Below are 23,918 nucleotides of genomic sequence, written 5' to 3'. Positions count from 1 at the left end.
CCAGGCATTAATCCCCAATTCAGCATTTATATTCCCTGCATTCCATCTTCATACACCCCTATTGCAAATCAGGAGAAGTCGCATAAAAAAATTCATTGGCCATTTGCTTAACAATATTGCTTAGTTTCAGTTTCTTTGAGTTTGCCATCCTTTGATGATTTTTCTCCCCTTTCGAAGGTCTCCTCCACTCCCTCATCTCTTTCATAAAGTCCACCATAGAAGCGGCAAAGACATTAGTCAAAGCATTTGTCATCTCTTTGAGATCACTAAGTATAAATTTATCAATTGACATCACGAAGCCCACCGGAACCTCATGACCAACAAAACGTGCAATTCCTTCCTTTATAACCCGATCGTCAAACTTGTGTACGAGTTCCTTGACTGATCCTCCACTAGAATCAGTCTATTCTCTCTGTAAACGACAATCCTTCCCCTGAGATTGGAGAATCCCTTCATGTTTTTAGTATTTGTACGCTTTGGAGGCATGATGTCCTACAAAACGTGCCAAAACTGTTTGCACAAAAAAATTTGCAAAAACATGTTCGTGCTATAGCTGTGAAATCCGACTTCTTAATTCAAACGACGTGAGACCCGAATCGGTCGTTGGTTCTAACTCTCTCACTAAGCTACAAAAACTAGAAAATTAATTTAAGAAATTGAAGGAAAAATTCATGAATTTAAACCAAATTAATTTTGTTATTATGAATCGGAATAAACATTTTTTTACAACAACAAAATATTTCTAAAATATGAAGGAAACAGTGAAAAACTACTGAAATATGCGATATAATTCAACTAAAAAGATATAAAGAAATTACTAGAATTTGCAGAGAGCTTTTTGTATTGGATTTGTTGGTCCAACCGACTGAATATTCACCTAACAGACATTTAACCCGATGAACTTTAGTTTTCCAAGTTTGCCAAAATTTAGGTCCAATATAAACATTTTTTTACACGAGCTTTCATAATTTCTATATGATAATTTGTTTAATAAATTAAAATAAGTTACGACAATCCCCGTTTTTTTTAAATTACACTATCAAACAATTTATTGCATGAACTCTCATAATTTTTACAAAATAAATTTATTTAGTAAATTAAAATAACTTACTATAATCCAAGTTTTAAAAAATGAGTAGGTCTTTTGTGAGACGGTCTCACGAATATTTATCTGTGAGACGGGTCAACCCCACCCAAATAAAAAATAATACTCATAGCATAAAAATTAATATTTTTTCATGTATGACCCAAATAAGAGATCTGTCTCACAAAATACGACCCATGAGACCGTCTCACACAAGTTTTTGTCTTAAAAAATTACATTATCAAACATTTTCTTACACGAACTCTCAAATTTTTACATAATACATTTGTTTAGTAAATTAAAATAAGTTACGATAATCCAATTTTTTTTAAAAATTACACTATCAAACATTTTATCGCAGATAGATAAAGCAATCTGTTTTTTTTTAAGTCAAAAAGTTATTTAAAAAGAATATAATAATAAGGAAAATGCTATGTGTACATAATGGGTTACATAGAGGCTTACATGTAATCATTAATTAATTATTAAATTACAAATAAAACCCTCACCCTAAATTGATAGACTACCTATTCTATTAATGATTTCTTCTCCTATCTCAGCCCTCACTCCAAATCGATTGACCGTATCTTTCTTCTCCTCTCCCAACCCTCGCTTCCAAATCCATATGCGGTAAAGACGAAGAAAAAATCGAGATCATAGAAATATTCTATTGCTTATCGAGACGACCATCTATTCTCTCTGTTTTACATCTTTATTACTGTAAATTAAGGTTAGTTTTTTTTCTTCCAATTTGTTGTTTCGTTTGTTTTGGATGTAGATTCGTAAAAGAGATTGTAGATTATTTCGTTTGTTTTGGATGTTGTTTCTAATCCCTATTCTTCTCCGTCTAAAATAAATTATAATAATAATCACAATTCTAACTAATAATATCAGCAGCCCAAATAATTCAAAAGTTCTAGCTTTGTTTGCGCTGTTTGTTTACTTTCTGACATCCATAGGTTATATCATATATGTGACGTATTATACAAATTGTTAATTTCAAATTTTAAAATATATAACATCAATTAGAGTGATGATGTTGATATATATGTGTGTGTATATTCTAAAAAATTAATAAAATATACCGAAAAACAAGATAATTATCATACATTCCATTATAATATCTTCCCATTATATTTGGCTCCTTCTCCTTGCATTTACAGGACCCATATCCGACGAAGCTCTCTTAATGTCTGACCCAGGTAATTGAATATCTCACATCTCATTTATGCTACATTTTTACATATTTAAATTGGAAATAATAACATAAATAAAAAAAAAAAGAGTTTGTTTAACCATCTGCAACCATCATTTATTAAAGAATATACCACCATTTATTAAAGAATATTTATAAGAATTCGATGCATGTTTTGTGTAGGTGCTTTAATCAGAAGATGGTGTTTTGGTGAATGTTGCACCTTTGTTTGCAGAAAAAAGTGAGACTGAGCCCAATGTTGGAATGAAATTTAAAAGTGAGAATGAAGTTTTTGAATTTTACAAGAAGTATACATATCATGTTGGTTTTCCAGTTAGAAAAAGAACTTCACAGAAAAATAACGAAGGGGTTGTTACGTACGTTGCATTCACATGTAGCCGAGAAGGTCGTAAAAGTAGTAATACAAGCACTACACTGAAGCCCCAACCAACAAGTCAAACTGGTTGTAAAGCTAGGTTGTCAGCTTGTTCAGATACTGCAGGAGTATGGAGCATTACCGGTGTTCATCTCGAGCACAATCACCAAACTAATCCATCCAAATCTAGAGTATTTCGATGCTATCGTCAATTGGATGTTCACGTGAAACGACAACTAGAGGTGAATGATATAGCAGGTATTCCTCTCCATAAAAGTTATAACTCAGTTGTCGTTGAAGCAGGTGGATATGAGAAGATGACTTTCATTGAAAAAGATTGTCGAAATTATATTGATAAGGTCAGAAAATTAAGACTTGGAGAAGGAGATGCAGCTGCTATTCAAGCTTATTTCTCCAAAATGCAGTCATTTTCTCCTGGTTTTTTCTTTAGCTTTGATTTGGATGATGAGGGTCGATTAAAAAATGTATTTTGGGCAGATAATAGATGTAGACAAGCTTATAAGGAATTTGGAGATGTAGTAACTTTTGATACAACATACTTAACTAACAAGTACGACATGCCATTTGCTCCTTTCGTCGGTGTAAATCATCATGGACACTCGACACTACTTGGGTGTGGTCTAATTTCTAATGAAGATACAGAGACATTTGTCTGGTTGTTTAGGATATGGCTAGAGTGCATGGAATTTGAAGCACCTCAAGGGATAATCACTGATCAAGACAGGGCAATTCAGAATGCCATAGAAGTTGTATTTCCTAAATCAAAACATAGGTGGTGTTTATGGCATATACTTAAGAAATTACCTGAAAAATTTGGATATCATTGTCAAAAGGCTTCCATACTCTCGTCTGTACATAAATTGGTATATGAATCACAAAGTGCAGATGAGTTCGAACATGGTTGGTTTTCTATGCTTGATATGTATGAATTGAAAAATAATGATTGGTTGATCGGGCTTTTTAGAGAGAGAAGTCGTTGGGTTCCATGTTTTCTCAAAACATCATTTTAGGCCGGAATGTCAACAACCCAACGGAGTGAGGGTATGAATGCTTTTTTTGACGGGTATGTCCATTCAAAAACATCTTTAAAACAGTTTGTGGAGCAATATGAGCGAGCTCTGAGGAGTAAAATTGAGAAAGAGTTTCAAGCCGATTTTAAATCCTTCTCCCAGATGGTCCCTTGTGTTACTCGATTTGATTTGGAGAGGCAATTTCAAAGTGCTTTTACAATTGTAAAATTTAAAGAATTTCAACAAGAATTGACAGGAAAGATGTATTGTGACATTGAATCTAGTGATGAGGGGTCTTTCAGTACGAGATATGTTGTTACAAAAGATTTTACAGTACATGAGAGAGTTAAGGAAAAAAAGTTTGAAATTATTTTTGAGAGAGATAAATACACATTTTCTTGTAGTTGTCATTTATTTGAGTTCAGGGGAATAATTTGTAGGCATGCTATTGCAGTTTTAATCCGTAACAAATTGTCGGCAGTTCCTGAGCAATATATACTTCGACGTTGGAGGAAAGATGTGAGTAGATTGTATATGAGAGTGAAGATCAATTATAATGGATGGATAACTACTCCTGGTCAATTAAATTATGAGAAGTTGTGCAAAGCATTTACAGATGTTGCAGATTTGGCTGCAGATAATGATGATGAAACTCAAAAGCTTCTCGAGTGGATTGAAACTAAAGCAAGTGATCTTGCTATATCAAAGTTGGGATCAGGTTGTGGTCGTAATTTGATATCACAACTGAGCATGCAAGTAGATCATGTTGATGATGCAACCCAAGTTTCTACTTGCAAAGTTCTTGACCCAAAGTACACTAAAACAAAAGGAGCCCCTAAGAAGCTTCGAAAGAAAGGTCCATTGGAGAAGTCTTCTAAGAAATCGAAGGTACGATATATTCATAATACTTCTTTAATTAAGTCGCATCAATAGCTTGCATTCTATTCATACATATGTTGTTTTTGTAGGTATCAATGATATCAAGCAAAGAAAAAAATTCTCAACCAAAAAAAATTCAATCCAGTAATGTGTTTATACAACCACCTGATCAAAATGCTGTGATGACTCCGCTCTCTTTCTCACAACAATTAATGGTACGATATTATGTTTTTCATGTTTCATATTGCTAATCACTCACACACACATATGTTTGTTTCTTATATTTGCATAATAATTATAGGGTGTCCATCACCATCCTTGGAATATCGATTACGGAGTACATTTAGTATCCAACTACGGAGGTGATCAAGCATCGACAACACCATGCTCGTCAAGATGGAGTTCGAATGATGATGAAGTGATCGGATCTATGGGTGTAATACATTATGAAGCAAGTTAATTGGACATGCAATTAGATGTACATTGAATTTAGATTATTTTTTACAAGTTAGAAGACTCTGGATTTGAAATGAATATGAAATTTCATATTTCTTCAACGCAATTTAATGTGTTATGGTTTTTATGTTCATTTCATGGAAACTCTATTAGTACGTTGTATGTTTTCATTAAGAGATCATAAGTTACAATCATTAATTTTTTTAATTTTAAAAATCATTACTATTAATTTTTTATATGATTTATTAAATATTGAAAAATATAATATTTATCAAAATATATTTTTTTTAAAAAAATTGTATGATAAATCTCAGTACTTGCATTAAAAAAACAATTTAATATTATTGATAGGAGAATAAATAATGAATGAAATGTGTAGTCTATCGATTTAGGATGAGGGTTTAATTGTAATTTAATAATTAATTAATAATTACATGTAAGACTCTATATAACCCATTATGTACACATAGCATTGCCCTGATGTACACATAGCATTACCCTAATAATAAATAAGCAAATGGAAGCGTTGAATTTGAAATCCAGTAGAGGAATTTTATATAAAAGCGGACTCTCCCGTCGCCAGCTGTTTCTTTGCCCTTCCCAGTTCCCACATATTCTTCTGGACAGTCAACAGATGCTACGGCTACTCACTCAATTCAGTATCAATTCCCGGCTCTCCGGATCTCCGAATTCGTCCCACGCCTCGGATCTAGATTCCTCGTCCCTTTCCCGGTACTACATTTCTCCCTTTTCATGCATGCAATCGTCAATTTTATTTCATGTCTGTATCTCTCTTTTATTTCATCATTTTTTTTCCGTTTCCACGGATTTCGATTTCAATTCAACAAACTTGCATGTTCGCATACGTGTTTACATGACGATTGTTATATATAGAGACACACACACACACATGTGAATGAGTTCCCTCTTTTTGTAGATAATTTTGATCTGCCATTGGGGAATTCGGAATGGCGGCTGAAACTGGGGTTTGTAAGGATACCTGCTCAACCCATTATCTTCCCGAGCCTGAGCGCAATGTGATGGGCAACGAAAATCTAGCAAGTGATCCCGACGATACCTATGTTTTTGTCACCGGGGCTGATGCCAAGAGTGATGATTCCCTTGAAATTAAGGTTGTGGCTGCGGTAGATGCCAGTAGTGTTCTCGAATCAAAGAACTCTGTTGAGTATTTTGGGGTAAAAATGGATGTTGTTGACGAGGAAGTTTCTGAGTCTTTGACGAGTGGGAGGAATGGGACAGCAGAGGCAAGCGATGGGTATCCTTTGGTGGTAAATGGCGTTTCAGTAGAGAACGAGATTTCTCCTGTGGGTGGAGTTGGTTTCCTAGATACTATAGAGGAGAATAGTCTGAAAACTAAATGCTTCGCAGAGTTGGATGCTCAAATTGGGAATTTGGATATTGATAATGATGAAGTTAACAAGCCTTTAAAGGAGAGGGAAAATGAGATTGTGGAAAGAACCTATTGGAAGTCTTTGGTGGTAAAAGACGGCACCTTAAAGCAAGAGAGTTTCCTTGGGGATGGAGATGGCACCCAAGATCAGATAGACGATCACTTTATGAAAACTGAATGTGGGGCAGAAGCTGAAATTAAACAGATCGGGGATCCAAAGGGAAAAATTGAAAGCTCGGAGAAGGCCAGTGATCGAAATGAGAAAACTGATAGTGTGGCAGATATTGAAAGGAAGAAGGTGGAGGAGCAGCCCGTATCAGAATCCTCTTTTGGTCGGGACATGAATCAGGAATCTGAAGCTCCGAACCTGGAGTTGGTTGCAAAATCAGGAGAGGAAGGGAACATGAATAAGTTGTTGTCAACTGTGAATATCTCTGTTCAAACCAAAGTTGTATGTGAGCATGAAATATTATTAGGATCAACTGAGACATCTCAACTTTCAGTTGTAGATGTGGCTGATTGTCATTTGCAGGATGCGTGTGGGGAAGAAAATGAGATAAATTTTATAAGGAAGGTTATGGAAACAGTGGAAGGTGAAGTTGCCCGAGAAACTTCCTTAAATCCAGGTTCGGAATGCTATCCAATTGATGACAAAATGGAGACAATAGAAGTAGAGGCAAAGTCAGCTTTGGGTGCAGTAGAGGATGACGTCAAGTGGAGTACAGTGCCTGGAAACAGATCACTGTGCAGCTGGGGTGAAGGAAAAATAGAGGCAATTAATAAGGATTGTCATCTCAGAACTGTTTGCGGCCAGGTCTCAAAGGAAAAAATTAAAGAATTTTTTGTAGTTCATTTTGAAAACGATGTTCAATATCCCAAAGACCCCTGCGAGCTTTCTTATTTCAACAAAGTCTCCCATGAAAACATGAGCTCTGACAATGAGACCGAGAGTCCTGTGCTGTCTCAGAGCTTTACCGCTTCAAGTGGCGAGGTTCATGAGTCTCTGAATGAAGATAAAGGTTCTGATGCTGAAATGTTTGTGATTGCATCTTCTTCATCTGTTGATGGTGCAAAATCACATACTGTTCAGAATGGGCCTTTTGGTCTCAACAGCCGCAAAGTATTTAGTGTGAACAGCATAAGCTCAGGCTGTGGCCCAACTCTTGAAACGGTTGTTTGTATTGAAAAGGAGCAAACCGTTAGAGGTGGTAATACCCCTGCTGGAGCTGAAGTTTCAAGTTGGAAATCTGAAGATGGAACTGACCCACATACTTGGACACATCAGGAATTGGGACCTGAATGTCATGATTTTTCTACTTTGGACAATATAGACTCGGCAAGTCATATCACGGTCCCAGGTGGAGTAATGGTTTTAGATAACTTTGTTGTCGATGAAGAAGTTTGTGCCAACATCATCGCAGAATCAGCTGAAATTAAAAAAGCGGGAGAGCAAATCAATGGTGTTATGGGAAGTAAGGCTGAGACCTCGTTATTTCAAGGAAATGAGGACAGTGGACTTTTTCAGAATGAAAACATTTCAAAAGCTTCATCAAAGTGTTCCGGTACTGATGCTATCACTGGAGAGGATGTGAATGTCGATGCTGTGCCAAAGCCATTCAACTTTTTTATTAGGATTCCAAGGTTTAATCATGAAAATCTTAAAGAACAGCTCAAGGCTGCAAAACTAGAAGTCAATGAGAAGACAAAACTCAGGGATGCTATTAAATCTGAAATCCAGGAGAAAAGAGTAAGAGCTCCATCCATCAAGTTAATGTTTTCTATGTGATGTTTAATGACAAATAATTACGCAATAGTTCTTCTTGTGTTAGGCCAACAATCAGATTCATGGTGTTGACTATGAACATGCCAAGGGTGAAAGCAGAAGCTTACGGAAGTTGGTGGCGTTAAAGCGCATGGAAATAAGTTCTCTTCAGTCTTTAATTAACAAAGCCAAGAATGCAATATCTATTGAGGATATGGATATCCGGGTAAGCATTTTTACACCCTCTTTTAGGCATAAAGGCTTGCACTTGTTTGAATGCATATGGCTTGTCTAGTCACGAGTCAGAAATCACCAAATCGTAATTTTTTGCATGATTCAATTGTGGCTATTGTAGATAAACAATATAGAACATATGATACAACATGAAACACTGCAATTGAGGGAGGAAAAGGAGCTAATTCGTGAGATCAAGCAACTGAAGCAGCTTGGTGAACAATTGTCTTGTAACATGGGTAGCCAAAGCGAAATCCAGCAGGCTCTTGAACAGAGAGAGGATGCTGAAGAACATTTAAAGGTACGCATACCTTCGAGTGACGCGATTAAGATGGTTGGGCCATGTATTTAGGTGACTAACAAATGCCCTGTTTAGGCAATGTGAGATCATGACAAATACACACATTAACCTAGGAGGAGGGAGACCAAAGAAGAATTGGTTAACAATGATAAAACATGGATAAAATTTATTTAATATAGATGATGATACAGTAGGGGATACAGTACAAGGCCGAAGAAGGATTCATGTAGCTGACCTTGGTTAGTTGTCTATAATGTCAAAAACAACCGTTGTTTTTTAATCTCATTTTCAATGTTCCGATTTCTTTGTCAGATTGCATCTTGGAACTTTTAGGATGCATTTTTATGCTTTCAAATGAGATTCTTTTTGAGATTTGCATCCTGGACATTCTTTCCAAGTATGCTTTAGGATTGTTTACCTGAAAATATTCCAGTGATAGTACATTTTTGTTCTGTTAAACTATAGAGTTTTTTGTTAGTTCCTGAATAGAATATGCCTACCCAAACCCAACATAAAGTCTATTTTTTGGGTACCCAATAATCAACTCATGTCCAGTTCCAACGTAATGTGTCTGAACTTTATCTGATCACATAAAACCCCAAAAACATTCATGCTCGCACTTATCTCAAAACATCAGTTACTCGTGCTACCATTCATGCCTTACAGTTGTCAAGGTTAATTTTGAGTTGTAGGGTCAAAAGTTGCATATAATTAAAACCAAAACTCATTTGGCTATTTTTTTTAATTATTATTATTGTTATTATTATGTAATGGCATGTGCAGATTTTAAGGAAAGAACTTGCTATCCTTAAAGAAAGAATGTCAATGGCCCAAACAGCAATCATGGAAGCCGAGAATAAATATGATGATGAAAACAAGAAGATTAAGGAACTGCAAGCTCAGTTCAGAGCCGCTGATGATATTCGCCAAGCAGCATATGCTAGATGGCAGACTTTGAAAAAACAACTCTCACAGAAGGTAAGACCTTGTCTCAACATGCACTTGTTTGCTGTTTCCTGGTACTAGAAAGGCGCATGGCGCTGAACATGTACATTGCTAAGTTAAGTCTGAAATCAGAAATTCTTGTGATGTATATACTATTTGGAACTGTGTTAAGAGGATATTACAAGGAAAGGTATAGGCCTTGTTTGGTTGGGGTTTGGACATTATTATTTAAACTTACGATTTCCCTATCTCTAGGTGCAAGCCAGGGCATAGCCATTTGTTAAGGTGTGCACCTTGGTGCCCATTTAAAGCCTACGGATACCTTAAATGCAGAGATTGCAAATCTTAAGTGAAATGACCATGATGATCATACATGCTTGTTTGTACAATGAAGTATTTGTTCTATTGTTGTCAATGGTTTATAAAGTACATGTTTGATGTTATGTGAAATATATAATACTTTTGCTATCTAGAATTTTATGCTTTATGAGTGCTTCAACAAGGGACACTCCTCCCCTTCACCTAAGCTCAGAGCATCCATTTTCCTTTGTCTCTTGAATCCTTATTAACATTGCTTTAGAGTGGAGAGTTCTCCACTCAAAGATTAACACGTGCTAGCGAAAAATTCAATTAGTATCTTTGGTGACATTTGGTTGAGCATTTAATAACTTCAAACTCAGATACGTTGAAAGTAGTTTTGCAAAACTCTATTTTTTTAAGCATGTTTAGTTAATTTCTTTGAAGTTGAAGTTATAATTTGTTATTCAAAAATATGTTTGGTTTATTATCTAAACGTGAGTGAAACATTTTAAAAATGGAATATTTGGGTGGTTTATATATTTGATGGAAACGATAATGGATTTTGTTTGTTGTCCAAAAAACAAAGTTGGCAAGGAATTCAATAGTGGAGCTTTTCTCAACTCTAATTATTTAACACAAAACAGTTTTTCTTGTTCCAAAATTTTTAACCTATAAATTACCACACATTTCAGCAAATTAATGGATACATTGTTGTTTATCTTTTCGTACTGATCATTATACATTTTTACCCTTTTTTCTCCTATAATCTGCATCTATCTTTGCCTCCAAAATATTCCTCTGACTTTCAAATTCATGTACAAATACTATAGCAAGACCAGTGTTCTAAAAAGTTCTAAGCGGTTTTTTAAAGCCTATATATCTAATTCATCTTCATATTTCTCCAACACTTTCTCTATATTTGATTCAGACACAAAATCCATTATGTCTTCTTCATCATCATCAGGTACAAATTCTTCTTTGTGAAGTAATCTTAAATTGGGAATAGATGATGGACAGATAAAGTATAAATGCATTCTAATGTAACTGTCGTTTAATTCTCTTTTTATTTTGAATCCGATTTTTAAAAAAATATATATGTATTGATCCGGCTAGACGGCACCCAGGCCGTCTACGCAGCCGATTTATGCAACAACGCATAGAGGTGTCGCCTTTCTAAAATTCAGGCGGTGGGCGATTCTAGGAGCCGCATTTTAGAGCACTTATCAAAAGGCTCGCTCAGCTCCTAGGCGGTTCCAGGCGCCACTTTTAGAACACTTATCGAAAGAACCTTCAGAATCACTATAAAATTTAATTCCACATTTTCGAACTGATAAATAGTTGAAGCCTAACCAAGGGGCACCGTATTTTCTTATACTTGACGAATTAAAGAATAAGTTACATAGGAGACTCCGACAAACAAAATAGGTAATGCATATGAATCAGAGAATATGAAAATATAAAAAGAAAACATTGTTTGGATTTTTATGGCTAAAATATCCGGAGTTATTTGGCTGAAAGTAAAATATGATTCAAGTTTTTAACACTTCTGGTTAAAACTTAAGCTTGCAAGGTCTACCTTATGCTTCGAGCTTGGATAAGTACTTCAAAAAAAAAAAAACACTTGTATAAATATTTTGGCTTGTCATGAATTACTAAGGCAAATAAGTAAACATCTCTTGAGTCTGTCTCGAGCACCAACCTCGCATGATTGCTCGATGACATTCTCCATATTTTAGCCAGAAAGTTCAACAGTCTAAACAATCGTTTTTTCTAGTAAGTCTTTAAATATCTCGATATCGTTGTTCAATATGTTACTTAAATAATAATAAAAATTTCCGTTTATCAATATATTTCACACTAAAAGAAGTCTTGGGTATTTTTTCAGATACCACATTATTGAATGGCAAATCAAAAGACCGTTAAATTACTATGGTAAACATGAGTTGTATAGAATAATTAGGGAATTGAGGCCAGATATTTCTTGTATATCATGTAACTATTTATGGATTTAATTAAGGTATGGATTAGAATTACTCTTCTTTCAATATTTGGAACTTAATTAACATGCTATAGTTACTTCTAATGAGAAATGTTGTCTTTTATGAACCCATACGGATCCAATGACACTCTCTAGAAGAGAAAGCTCAAAATTGAACACTGACTTGGATTTAGAATTATATGAGTCATTATATGTTGATGAGTGAAATATTTGAAGTGCGTCATTATATGTTGATGAGTGAAATATTTGAAGTGAACTTCGCATTTATGAATGTCGTTATGCTTTGTTTTTTAGCTTGATGAATCTCTTCGGTTCCATATGATAGAGTGAAAAGTCTTCTGCACTTTCAATGTTTTGATCAAAATTACCCAAATCAATAAAACTAGAAAAATCTCAAATCACATGGCAGTTTATGGTTCAAGAAGTTGGTGCTTGTTTGCTGAAAATGAAAATAGCGTGTAACTAATGGAAATGAACCCTGCCAAATGTAGTTATTAACGGCACACAACACACTAAGGCACATTTATGACCTGGAGCCTAGGCTGTGCGCCTTATCGAACTAAAATGTGCTAATTAATGATACTTATAGTTCGACAATTTAAATGCATGAAGAAAATTATGTCAAATAGCATGTAATATGAAGTTTTTAAACAATCGAGCAATAATAAAACGAGTATTCTTAGAATATGAGTAAATATGAATGACAAAACTCATGGATTTAACTTAAAATACACAATCGTTTGATTTAATGCATGCATTGGGTTTTAAGCATTCCAATACATGTGTTTTACGGCCTCATTGAATCGTTGAGCCTTGACATATTTCTAGGCACAAGGGCTGAGTCTTGCTTTGCCTTACGCCTAGGCATATGCGTTGCAAACTTTTATTGACTATGCTGCAGAACATGCAATATTTGAGAAATGTAAAATTTTACAATCTTAAAAAAGAAATAAATTTGTGTTCAATGTCTCATTTAAAGCACTTCCTGATTTTTCGTGTTAAATAAATTTAAATGACGAAAAAATATAGAAGGACAAACTAGTCATTGGGCAATCTGGCATTTTGGAAACAAGAATGAAGTTTTCCTTAATGCTGGATTTAGTTTCTATTTGTCGTTTAAATCACTGATTATTAGTTAACATTTACTAATTGTTATCGTCCGATCACATTTCTACCATAAAGTAAAGAACTAAACACAGGAATGAATTGCACGTTTTAATTTCTTTGTGGAGATCTATATAATGGATTAGGTATTTTGTCACCACGCAGTCTCCTATTTTTTCTATCAGTGAGGCTCTTTCCCAGCTACATCACAATGAACGGTTTTTCAAATATTTCTCATTATTTGTGCTTTTCTTGCGTGTTACCCTTGCTTAACTGGTAAATGGTCATGGGATGTATTGAGTACCATTTTGATTTGGTCTGAAGGTTATATCACAAATCACAATTAATTTGGCGTCAACATTTGCGGGTGCCCACTGGATAAATCACGTATTGGAATTAATATATTTATTTTTAATTGATTATTTTGTTGTTCCAAGAAGTGAAAAAACCAGCGAAGTATAAATGACTTTCATTCATTCACTCACTTTTTTTTTTTATTACTAGCCAGATTTCTGTGTCCTAGAGTGGATTTTAATATTTTCCCATCTCTTTTACATGCCCCTACTATAACTTTTGAATGACCTTTAAGAATCAAATGATGCCATCACAGGTTTGCTTCTTGTGTCAGAATTGATCGACTGTGGAGCTTTAGTAGAACTAATAAGACAATTGCTTTGAAAGATTACCAACATTGCTACCTTTTCATTTCTATGGTTGTTGCCCCTCCCCCACTCCATCCCACCTTATCCTCAGTGCAGTTGTGTACTCATTTTCAAAGGTTGACACACAGTATTTATTGTGGAATACTCCAGAAGTTGGTGACTTGTGTCCTAGAAAGTCATTCATAGTTATTGGTATTCTGGTAAATATCACTAGTTATATGGGACATTTTTTTAACACACACAGGCAGCAAACCCTGTCTCGCATGATCAAATGTTACACAGTTTCATTGGAGTCTGTTAATTCAATTTTATTTTAGTTCTTGTTGTGGGGGCTTCATAATTTGAAGAGAATAATAGGGAACAGACATCTTCATTCATTACAAGTTCGGGATTGAAGTTGTAGTGATGATAAATTTTACTTGATATCTGCATTTTATTATTTTAAGCATAGTGATTAATCCTATCAAGATGAATGGCAATATTGCATCACGTGGATACTTTTAGTACAGAAACAAGGCAATCTTGATTTCTTTGTAAAATGAATATGTCGTGTTTGTGATAAATAGCAGAAAAAAGCTTATAAGTTGTTGGATACTTGCCATTGCAGAACAAGTACTTTGTCGAGTACAAAGATGATGAAGCTATAGCCAATAACTGTGCATTCAGCGGGGATAGAGAGACACTATATCATCTGTGTTTGAATCAGGTTAGTTTTGTGATTTGTTCTTTCTATTCGCTATGTCAATTCGAGCCTCTAACTTTGCTAATTGAGTGTCTCAATTTTACAGGTGGAAAAGTTTATGGAACTCTGGAACGGGAATGGTGAATTTCGCAGTGAGTATGCCAGGTTGAACGGAAGGAGTACTCTGAGGAGATTGGGCACTCTGGATGGTCGTTCACTAGGTCCTGATGAGAAGCCTCCTAACCTACCCATTTATGATAACAGAGAGAGAAATGATAAGATGGTCTCGATACCTACCAATGTGGATTCCATATCATGTCAATCTGTGGAGCTGAAGCGACAAATGTCTTTAGAAAATGTGGCCTCAGATGTTCAATCGATAAAGACAATGATGGAATCCAAGGATCAGATAGTGACAACTAAGGGACCTGCTAAACTTCAACTAGGTAATGCCTCGACTTATGTTTCTGGTAGAGAAATCACTGATGAGATGCAGGAAAAGGATTCTGTGAAAACGAGGGAGGTAGCTGAGTTGACCCGCAAGGAAGAAGAAATTAGAAGGGAAGAGGCTCAAGCTAAGAAGAAAGAGGAACTTCGTTTGGAGCAGCTAGCAAAGGCTAAGGAGGCACGTGAGAAAAAGAAACGGCGTGATGAGAAGGTGCAAATGAGAGAAGAATTGAGAGCACGTAAAGAAGCGGAACTTAAAGAAAAGGTGAATCTTTATGGATCTTGTTCTGCTGCTATTTGTTATATTTTTTCCCCGCCAAGCACAACGGCTTGAAACTAAGTATCTATTCAAACGTGTAGGAGAAGGAGAAGAAATTGAGGAAGAAAGAGAGAAAGAAAGCTGCTTCTGCATCAACAGATGCGAATGATAGCAGTGAAACTGGTGAAAACTCTACGGATATCGTCAAAGAAGAAATACAAGTGAGTGACAATTCCTCTTGCGCAACAATTAAAAAGGCTAAAAAAACTTCATTTGCGAGCAAGCAAAACAAGACCCCTCCACCTCTTCGCAACCGAAACAGGAAAAAATGGCAGCAGTGGATGTGGGTAAGCCTTGCGAGCGTCGTTGTTATACTTGTATTCTGGCTGGGAAATATGGGTTTGTTCGCTAACGTAAATCTCAAGCGCCATGGCCCTGCTTATTAGTTTTCCATGAATAATATACTCCGCATAGGCAGGCTATTCTCAGGTTTATTTTTATTTGTTTGACTGTCAGATGGTTTCATTGGAAATTATACCTTGATAGGTCGTTATTATAATTATAGAGGACGAGACCGTTGGAACATGGCATTTCGTACAAGTTGGGACTTGAATATACTGTGATCATTGGTGGTGCTCTTCCCTTGTTTTAAATTTATCCGGATTCTTGCTTCCTTGCTTATTTTCTACACGGCGTTGCCCCAGAGTGTGGAACATACCCGAGTTCATCTTTTTTTTCCCACCCGTTTTAACTCAATTTCATCCCTTTCAACATTTTTTTACACTTGGTTTAACTTTATTTTATCCCTTCAACTGTTCAATCGACATTTAGGAAGTATAAAATAATTTAACAATTAAAATACACCCAATCACATTAGATTAAATCAAATAAATATTCCATGAGTATTGAAATAAAAGAGAGGTTGATGCGATGCGTTTACGCATTTGAGTACAACCTGGATTTCTAAAACATACAACCGATATTCTTATTGGTGTGGCCCTTGTCCTAAAATTTGTACAAATTAAAAAGTTCACCCCAAATTGGTTTTACATAAATCTCAAAACCGAACACCAATTCTTGGGGAGGAAGCCCTACTTCTCAAAAGAGGTGGCCGAACTGGTTTTTATTTGTTCGATCTCATGAGCCTTATGTCTGTAAAATGGGCTGGGTAGAGGAGGTGACTTCTCGGCTCCCCCATACTTGAACACATTCCGGCCCTAAAAAACTCTGTTTATCATCATGGGGAAAATTGGTTAAATAACTTCGATCAACTCTTTTTTTAAAAAATGACCTCCTCAAATGTATTTGAAATATTCTTGAGGATGTCATTTTCTTAAAAAAATAGTTAACCGAAGTTAAAAAATAAAATACCACTCTATGATGTCAGTTAAATATTTCCGCATGATTAGTCTTATGAAACAACGTCATGTGCCACTTTGGCTACTGAGAACATGGTTAAAAAGGGGTATGTAGGTAGATCTTGGGCTCTCACTTTTACTTTTATTTATCATTTTTTTCTTTTTTAATCGAGACTGACTTGTGTTTTTGCCGTGCAAACGTTCACATTATGAGGGCGAAAATGCTCAAATAGTTGAAGAAGAAAAAGGTTGAGCAGGCTGAAGCTTCCGAACAACTGTCTCCCGAGCTCGGAGAGAAGCTCGCCCAGAAGCATAAGGGCCTCGACCCTTCTGTGGCTGCACATTATAAGAAGATTTCCTCTGGGGTGGGAACTCTTTGTCTAGGAAGGATCTGTAAGAAAAAAATGACCCATATTAATCAGAAGAAGGAAAAACGTGTAGGAAATGGCGACGGCCATTACCTACAACTTTTGACAAACGTGCTCAACTTTAGAACCTTGAGATAAGTACACGTTTCTTCTTCTGAATCTCGGCTCCCGATACACTCATCGATGGTATGAGAAACGCCTATAAATAGAGCGATTGAGGTCCCTAATCACACACACCTCATAAGAAATATACACCATCTACAGAGAGCGTGAAGTGCTTAGAAGGCTTCAACCGAGAAGAAAAGCAGAGGATTTCAAAGTTTTCAATGGCCGGAAGTAATTCTCGATTAAGCTTCCGCATATTATATATCATGTTTATATATACATAGAAACATGATTTGAGAAAGATTCTAACATTTGGTATCAGAGCAGTGATACCTCTGCCTTGAAAATTTGTTTTTCATTTTCTGAAATTTGCGTAAAGAACTTGAAATTTAAAGATCGAATCACGTAATAATATTAAGAAACTTACCTTAGTATTTTGTTCTCGATCGAAGATTGGATTTCTTCTTTGAATCTTGAAAAATAAAATAAGATTTTTTTTTTTAGAGCAAAACATCCGAGAGGAAAAGATTGCCGAAGGTTGAAGATGAAATGCATGCAATTCATTCTGATTCAATCAATCTGAATAACAATAACGTCGACACATTTAATATATGGAACCCACTAATTAAATGTGTAGAACGTGTATATGGAGCCTCACATGCAATTCACAATTCAATCAATTGCCGTTGAATTTTCTTCATATAAACAAATATAAAAAATTGTGGGATCCACACATTTGGACAATTGATTGCAATTGTCGTTAATTTTTTTTAATTTAATAATAAATAAATCATTAATTAATTAATGTGTAATTAAGTTATATGTATAATTTAGTATACATATAGTATTTGGTCAAATAATTTGTACACATTAAAATAATTTCAAATTCGAAGTAATTTCTAATACATGTTTAGAAATTATTTTTGCATATTAGATATAATGTCAAATATTATGGATAAGTGTTTGATGTGTACATGCAAATTTAATATTATACTTGCATTTATTTTGAAGTTTTTTAAATGCAAATTATATTGAAAAATATTTTGGAAAAAACAATATTCACATTGTGTTCATATTAAATTATATTAGGTTGTTTATAATTTGAAATGAACATATCAAGTAAGACGTGAATATAATAAAATATTTCAGATATTCACAAATGAACAAATAATCCTCACTTTATCACTACTCTGATAAAAGTGAAAAACTGATGAGGAACCCACATTTTCACGTAAATGTAATCCCCACTTTATCACTACTCTGATTGAAGAGAAAAACTGATGATGAACGTATTTGTTCATATTAAGTAAATATGTGAATATAAAATTATTTAATGAAAAATTTTGGCTTATAAAGATTCACATAAATGTGGATAATTAAGTTGAATAATAATTATAAGGTGACGTAAGAAAACATGATCTGAGGGAGTTCTTCATAGATCGGTTTAAACTGCCTTGACTAGCCACTGGTCTCCCTGAGGAACATTGCTCTGTCTAGGAGTTAGGTATTTAAAGGGCCTTAGCACTACCTATCTTTCCTGGTAGCACACTTAGAAAGTGTTGATTGCGAAATAATTATTATATAAAGCATTAAGTAAAGCCAAAATTTTGTCCGGTGAACTGTATAATTTTAAATAATCGAGGATAGCCACAACATCCTTAATTATGAAAAAATTATGCATTAAGTGAATTTGGATCACATAATGGACATCAATTATAATTAATTATATAGACATAATAAATTTTACCCCACATGGATTTTTATTATATTTATATAACTAATTAGGTTAAAATATCAAATTATATTTTTCTTAATTTACCAACAGGAGTTAAGGAAAATACATTTTGATAGTTTTATCATAAAGTTACAGGAAAAAATCTTATTGAATTAAAATTTTAGCCCACAGACAAATTTTATGTCACTAGATTTTTTAAAACATGAATTATATTGGTAAAACATGATATTATCTCAAAATTTTAAGCATATGATATTTTGTGCAGTTATGCAACCTGCGAGTTTTTCTGATATTGAATGCGACATTCCCGAACTAAAGGGCGACAACTATAAAATATGGAAAGAAAAAATTCTTCTTCAATTAGGGTGGATGGATATTGATTATGCTATAAGAAAAGACGAACCATCTGCTATTACTGAAAGCAACATTCCAGATGATGTTGATCTTTATGAAAAATGGGAGCGATCTAATCGACTCTGCGTAATGTTCATAAAGACAAAAATCTCTGCTGGTATGCGTGGTTCTGTCGACCAGCATAATAATATCAAAGAATTACTGAAGGCTATTGATGAACAGTTTCAGTCTTCAGATAAAGCACTTGCAAGCACCCTAATTATGGAATTCTCTTCATTAAGGCCCACCAGTGTGAGAGGTGTGCGAGAGCACATCATGAAGATGCGGGACATAGCGGATCGGCTCAAGACACTTGAAGGGAAAATGTCTGAGACTTTTCTTGTGCACTACATTTTATGCACTCTTCCACAACAATATGGACCCTTCAAAATTTCCTACAACACACATAAGGATAAATGGTCAATTAATGAATTAATGACCATGTGTGTTCAAGAGGAAGGAAGGCTGTTGATGGAAACGACTGATAATGTATTTATGAATACACAAGAAAAGTATAAGAAGCAAGCCAAAGTCAAGGGAAAAGGGAAAGGAATAATTCCACCTCAACCTGACATTAAGAAAGAATCCAAGTGTTTCTTCTGTAAAAACACGGGACACATTAAGAAGGATTGCAATAAATTTAAGGGCTGGCTTGAAAAGAAAGGTATTCCTACTTCATTTGTTTGTTATAAATCTAATATGGTTGATATGATTTATAACACATGGTGGATTGATTCTGGTTCTACAATCCATGTTACAAATACCTTGCATGGTATGCAAAACCTAAGGAAACCAATAGAAAATGAGCGGAGCATCTATTCAGGAAACAAGATGTCTTCGCATGTGGATGCTATTGGGACTTGCTGTCTAGTGTTGAATAGTGGTTATATTTTAAAATTGGAAAAAGACCTTTTATGTTCCTAGTTTTTCTAGGAATTTAATTTCAGTTTCAAAACTTGTACCCCTTGGTTATTCATTTTAGTTTTTGGATAAATCAATAAATTTGTTTTATAAATCAAATCTTATTGAAAATGGTATAATGGTTGATGGTCTTTTCTCTATTTCTTTACAAAATAATAACACCACTATGCATGTTCAAAGAGGTATTTAAAGATGTGTTATAAATGAAGATTCCTCTATATTATGGCATAGGAGATTGGGACACATCTCCATAGAGAGAACTAAAAGATTAGTAAATGATAGAGTACTCAGTACTTTAGATTTTACTGATTTTGAGACTTGTGTAGACTGCATTAAGGGAAAGCAGGCCAATAAGTCTAAAAAGGGTGCCAAGAGGAGTACAGAAATATTAGAAATCATACATTCAGATATTTGTTGTCCAGATATGGACATGCAAAGTCCGAAATACTTCATCTCTTTCATTGATGATTACTCACGATACATGTATATCTACATGCTTCATAATAAAAACGAATCACTTGAAGCCTTTAAAGTTTTTAAGGCTGAAGTGGAGAAGCAATGTGGAAAACATATTAAGATCGTGAGAACTGATAGAGGTGGAGAATATTACGGTAGATACACTGAGAATGGACAGGCACCTGGTCCGTTTGCGAAGTTTCTCCAAGAACATGGGATCGTTGCCCAATATACTATGCCTGGTTCTCCGGACCAAAATGGCGTAGCTGAGAGGAGAAGCCGAACATTATTGGACATGGTGAGGAGCATGTTTAGTAGCTCTAAACTTCCTAAATCCTTGTGGATTGAAGCTCTTAAGGCAGCTGTGTATATATTAAACCGAGTTCCAACTAAGGCTGTCTCAAAGACTCCATTTGAGTTATTTAAAGGTTGGAAACCGAGTTTACAACATATACGTGTTTGGGGTTGTCCTTCAGAAATAAGAGTTTACAACCCACATGAAAAGAAACTGGACCCAAGAACTATAAGTGGATATTTCATTGGGTATGCCGAAAAATCCAAAGAGTACAGATTCTATTGTCCATCTCACAACACTAGAATTGTGGAATCAAGAAATGCAAAATTTCTTGAAAATAACTTGATTAGTGGGAGTGATCATGACATAATTTTTGAGAATGATCACATTAATTCACAACCCTCTTATTCAAATGACAGATTGATTGTTATTCACACCCCTCAAGATCAAATGGGTGTTAGGCAACCGATTACTGAAGTTCCACAAATCGCTGATGAAAATCCAGTAGATCAAGTTGTTAATGAAGAACAACCAGAAAATGTTGGTCAATCAAACAACCTTAGGAGATCTACTAGGATAAGAAGATCAGCAATATCTAGTGATTATGTTGTGTATTTACAAGAATCGGATTTTAACATTGGAGCCGAAAATGATCCTGAAACATTTTCACAAGCCATGAGTTGTAATGAGTCAAAACTATGTTGTAATGCTGTGAAAGAAGAGATGAATTCTATGGCAGTTAATGGAGTCTGAGATCTTGTTCAGTTGCCTGATGGTGTAAAAACCATTGGATGTAAATGGGTCTTCAAAACAAAGAAAGACTCATTAGGCAATATTGAAAGGTATAAAGCAAGACTCGTTGCTAAATGGTTCACTCAGCAGGAAGGAATCGATTATAAGGAGAATTTTTCTCCTGTATCTAAGAAAGATCCTCTCCGTATCATTCTAGCATTAGTTTCACATTTTGACTTCGATTTACAACAAATGGATGTGAAAACAGCTTTTCTCAATGGAGAACTAGAGGAAGAGGTTTATATGAAACAACCTGAAGGATTCTTCTCTAGTAATGGTGAGCAATTGGTTTGTAAGCTTAAGAAATCTATATATGGATTGAAACAAGCTTCCCAGTCAATGGTATTTGAAATTTCATGATGTTATCTCTTCATTTGGATTCGTTGAGAACCTCATGGATCAATGTATATACCAGAAGGTCAGTGAGAGTAAGATTTGTTTCCTTATTCTATATGTGGATGATATATTACTTGCAACCAATGATAATGGTCTGTTATATGAGGTGAAACAATTCCTCTCTAAAAACTTTGATATGAAGGGTATGGGCGATGCATCTTATGTCATTGGCATTAAGATACATAGAGACAGAATTCGAGGTATTATAGGTCTGTCTCAAGAAACCTATATAAACAAAGTTTTAGAGAGATATCAGATGAAAGATTGTTCACCAAGTATAGCTCCCGTTGTGAAAGGCGATAAATTCAATTTGAGCCAATGCCCAAAGAATGATCTAGAGCGGGAACAAATGAAAAATATTCCTTATGCTTCTGCTGTTGGAAGCTTGATGTATGCTCAGGTTTGCACTAGACCTGACATTGCATTTGTTGTTGGGATGTTGGGAAGATATCAGAGTAATCCAGGTTTAGACCATTGGAAAGCTGCAAAGAAAGTCATGAGATACCTTCAAGGGACAAAAGATTATATGATTATGTTCAGACGAACTGAGAATTTGGAAGTAATTGGCTACTCTGATTCAGACTACGCTGGCTGCATTGATTCAAGAAAATCCACTTCAGGATATATTTTTATGCTAGCTGGTGGAGCTGTATCTTGGAGAAGTGCAAAGCAGACATTGACTGCTACTTCCACTATGGAAGCTGAGTTCGTATCTTGTTTTGAGGCAACCTCACATGGTGTATGGTTGAAGAGTTTCATTTCAGGGCTTAGAATTATGGATTCTATATCTAGGCCATTAAGAATATATTGTGACAATTCAGCTGCTGTTTTTATGGCTAAAAATAACAAAAGTGGTAGTCGAAGCAAGCACATCGACATTAAGTATTTAACCATACAAGAACGTGTTAAAGATAAGAAGTTACTTATCGAGCACATTAGCACTGAATTGATGATTGCGGATCCTTTGACGAAGGGCATGCCACCATTGAAATTTAAGGATCATACAGAAAGAATGAGACTTGGTTCCTTTATGTAATTTTGTTGTAAGAACAAAGTTAATGAAACTATGATGTGATATTTTCTCATATTTGTTGTGTACACAGTTCATTGATTCGAGAAATATCAATAAAGTTGGACCTCAAATAAATATAAGATTTACTCATTAAGTTATACAGTTTGAGATACATAATCCATTGTGATACATGGAAGATAATACTCGCTTCTCGAGGAACTATCGCCATGATTCATGTGTTCTGTTTTCTCCTATGGTAAATGAGATATATGGGTCAAGTGGGAGAATGTAAGAAAAAAATGACCCATATTAATCAGAAGAAGGAAAGACGTGTAGGAAATGACGACGGCCATTACCTACAACTTTTGACAAACGTGCTCAATTTTAGAACCTTGAGATACGTACACGTTTTTTCTTCTGAATCTCGGCTCCCGATACACTCATCGATGGTATGAGAAACGCCTATAAATAGAGCGATTGAGGTCCCTAAGCACACAGACCTCATAAGAAATATACACCATCTACAGAGAGCGTGAAGTGCTTAGAAGGCTTCAACCGAGAAGAAAAGCAGAGAATTTCAAAGTTTTCAATGGTCGGAGGTAATTCTCGATTAAGCTTCCGCATATTATATATCATGTTTATATATACATAGAAACATGATTTTGAGAAAGATTCTAACAGGATCACGGGGGCTCCTCTACGAAATATGTTTGGGCTGCTAAGAAGAGCCCGATGATTGATGTTCGGGACTTGGCTTCTTCTCGGAGTTCCCAATATCAGATCAAGAGACCCATTTACGACCCCTGAGTGTCAATCTTCCAGAACCCCTCGGGCCTGACTGCACTGAGCTTGCTGCAAATCTAATCTTTGAGACCGGCCTGAGGCTGGTGCAATGTGCAGTCAACAGGGAGATGGATGGACAGATGGCCCTCGACTTTCTCCAGGTAAGCAAGCTTTATA

General features: G+C 35.2%; 3 protein-coding genes across 3 annotated transcripts; all 3 read left to right on the top strand.

Annotated features, from left to right (window-relative positions):
• Positions 1-2,972: 2,972 nt before the first annotated feature.
• LOC142524023 (protein FAR1-RELATED SEQUENCE 5-like) lies at positions 2,973-3,686 on the top strand. Its single transcript, XM_075627748.1, has one exon. The coding sequence runs from the start codon at positions 2,973-2,975 to the stop codon at positions 3,684-3,686; it is 714 nt and encodes a 237-aa protein (XP_075483863.1).
• LOC142524022 (protein FAR1-RELATED SEQUENCE 2-like) lies at positions 3,655-5,025 on the top strand. The gene is made up of 3 exons (XM_075627746.1): positions 3,655-4,574; positions 4,655-4,780; positions 4,867-5,025. The coding sequence occupies exons 1-3, from the start codon at positions 3,693-3,695 to the stop codon at positions 5,023-5,025; spliced, it is 1,167 nt and encodes a 388-aa protein (XP_075483861.1). The 5' UTR covers positions 3,655-3,692.
• A 541-nt stretch (positions 5,026-5,566) lies between these two features.
• Positions 5,567-15,761, top strand: LOC142524250 (uncharacterized). The gene is made up of 8 exons (XM_075628141.1): positions 5,567-5,753; positions 5,959-8,179; positions 8,262-8,420; positions 8,550-8,729; positions 9,513-9,707; positions 14,347-14,445; positions 14,528-15,133; positions 15,229-15,761. Exons 2-8 carry the CDS (start codon positions 5,990-5,992, stop codon positions 15,571-15,573), a joined length of 3,774 nt encoding a protein of 1,257 aa, XP_075484256.1. The 5' UTR covers positions 5,567-5,753; positions 5,959-5,989; the 3' UTR covers positions 15,574-15,761.
• Positions 15,762-23,918: the final 8,157 nt, after the last annotated feature.

Source organism: Primulina tabacum, chromosome 14 (assembly GCF_025594145.1).
Source record: "Primulina tabacum isolate GXHZ01 chromosome 14, ASM2559414v2, whole genome shotgun sequence".
In the NCBI taxonomy this organism is placed as follows: domain Eukaryota; kingdom Viridiplantae; phylum Streptophyta; class Magnoliopsida; order Lamiales; family Gesneriaceae; genus Primulina; species Primulina tabacum.
The sequence above is the reverse complement of the archived record's forward strand: the minus strand, read 5'-3'. Positions and strand labels throughout refer to the sequence as shown.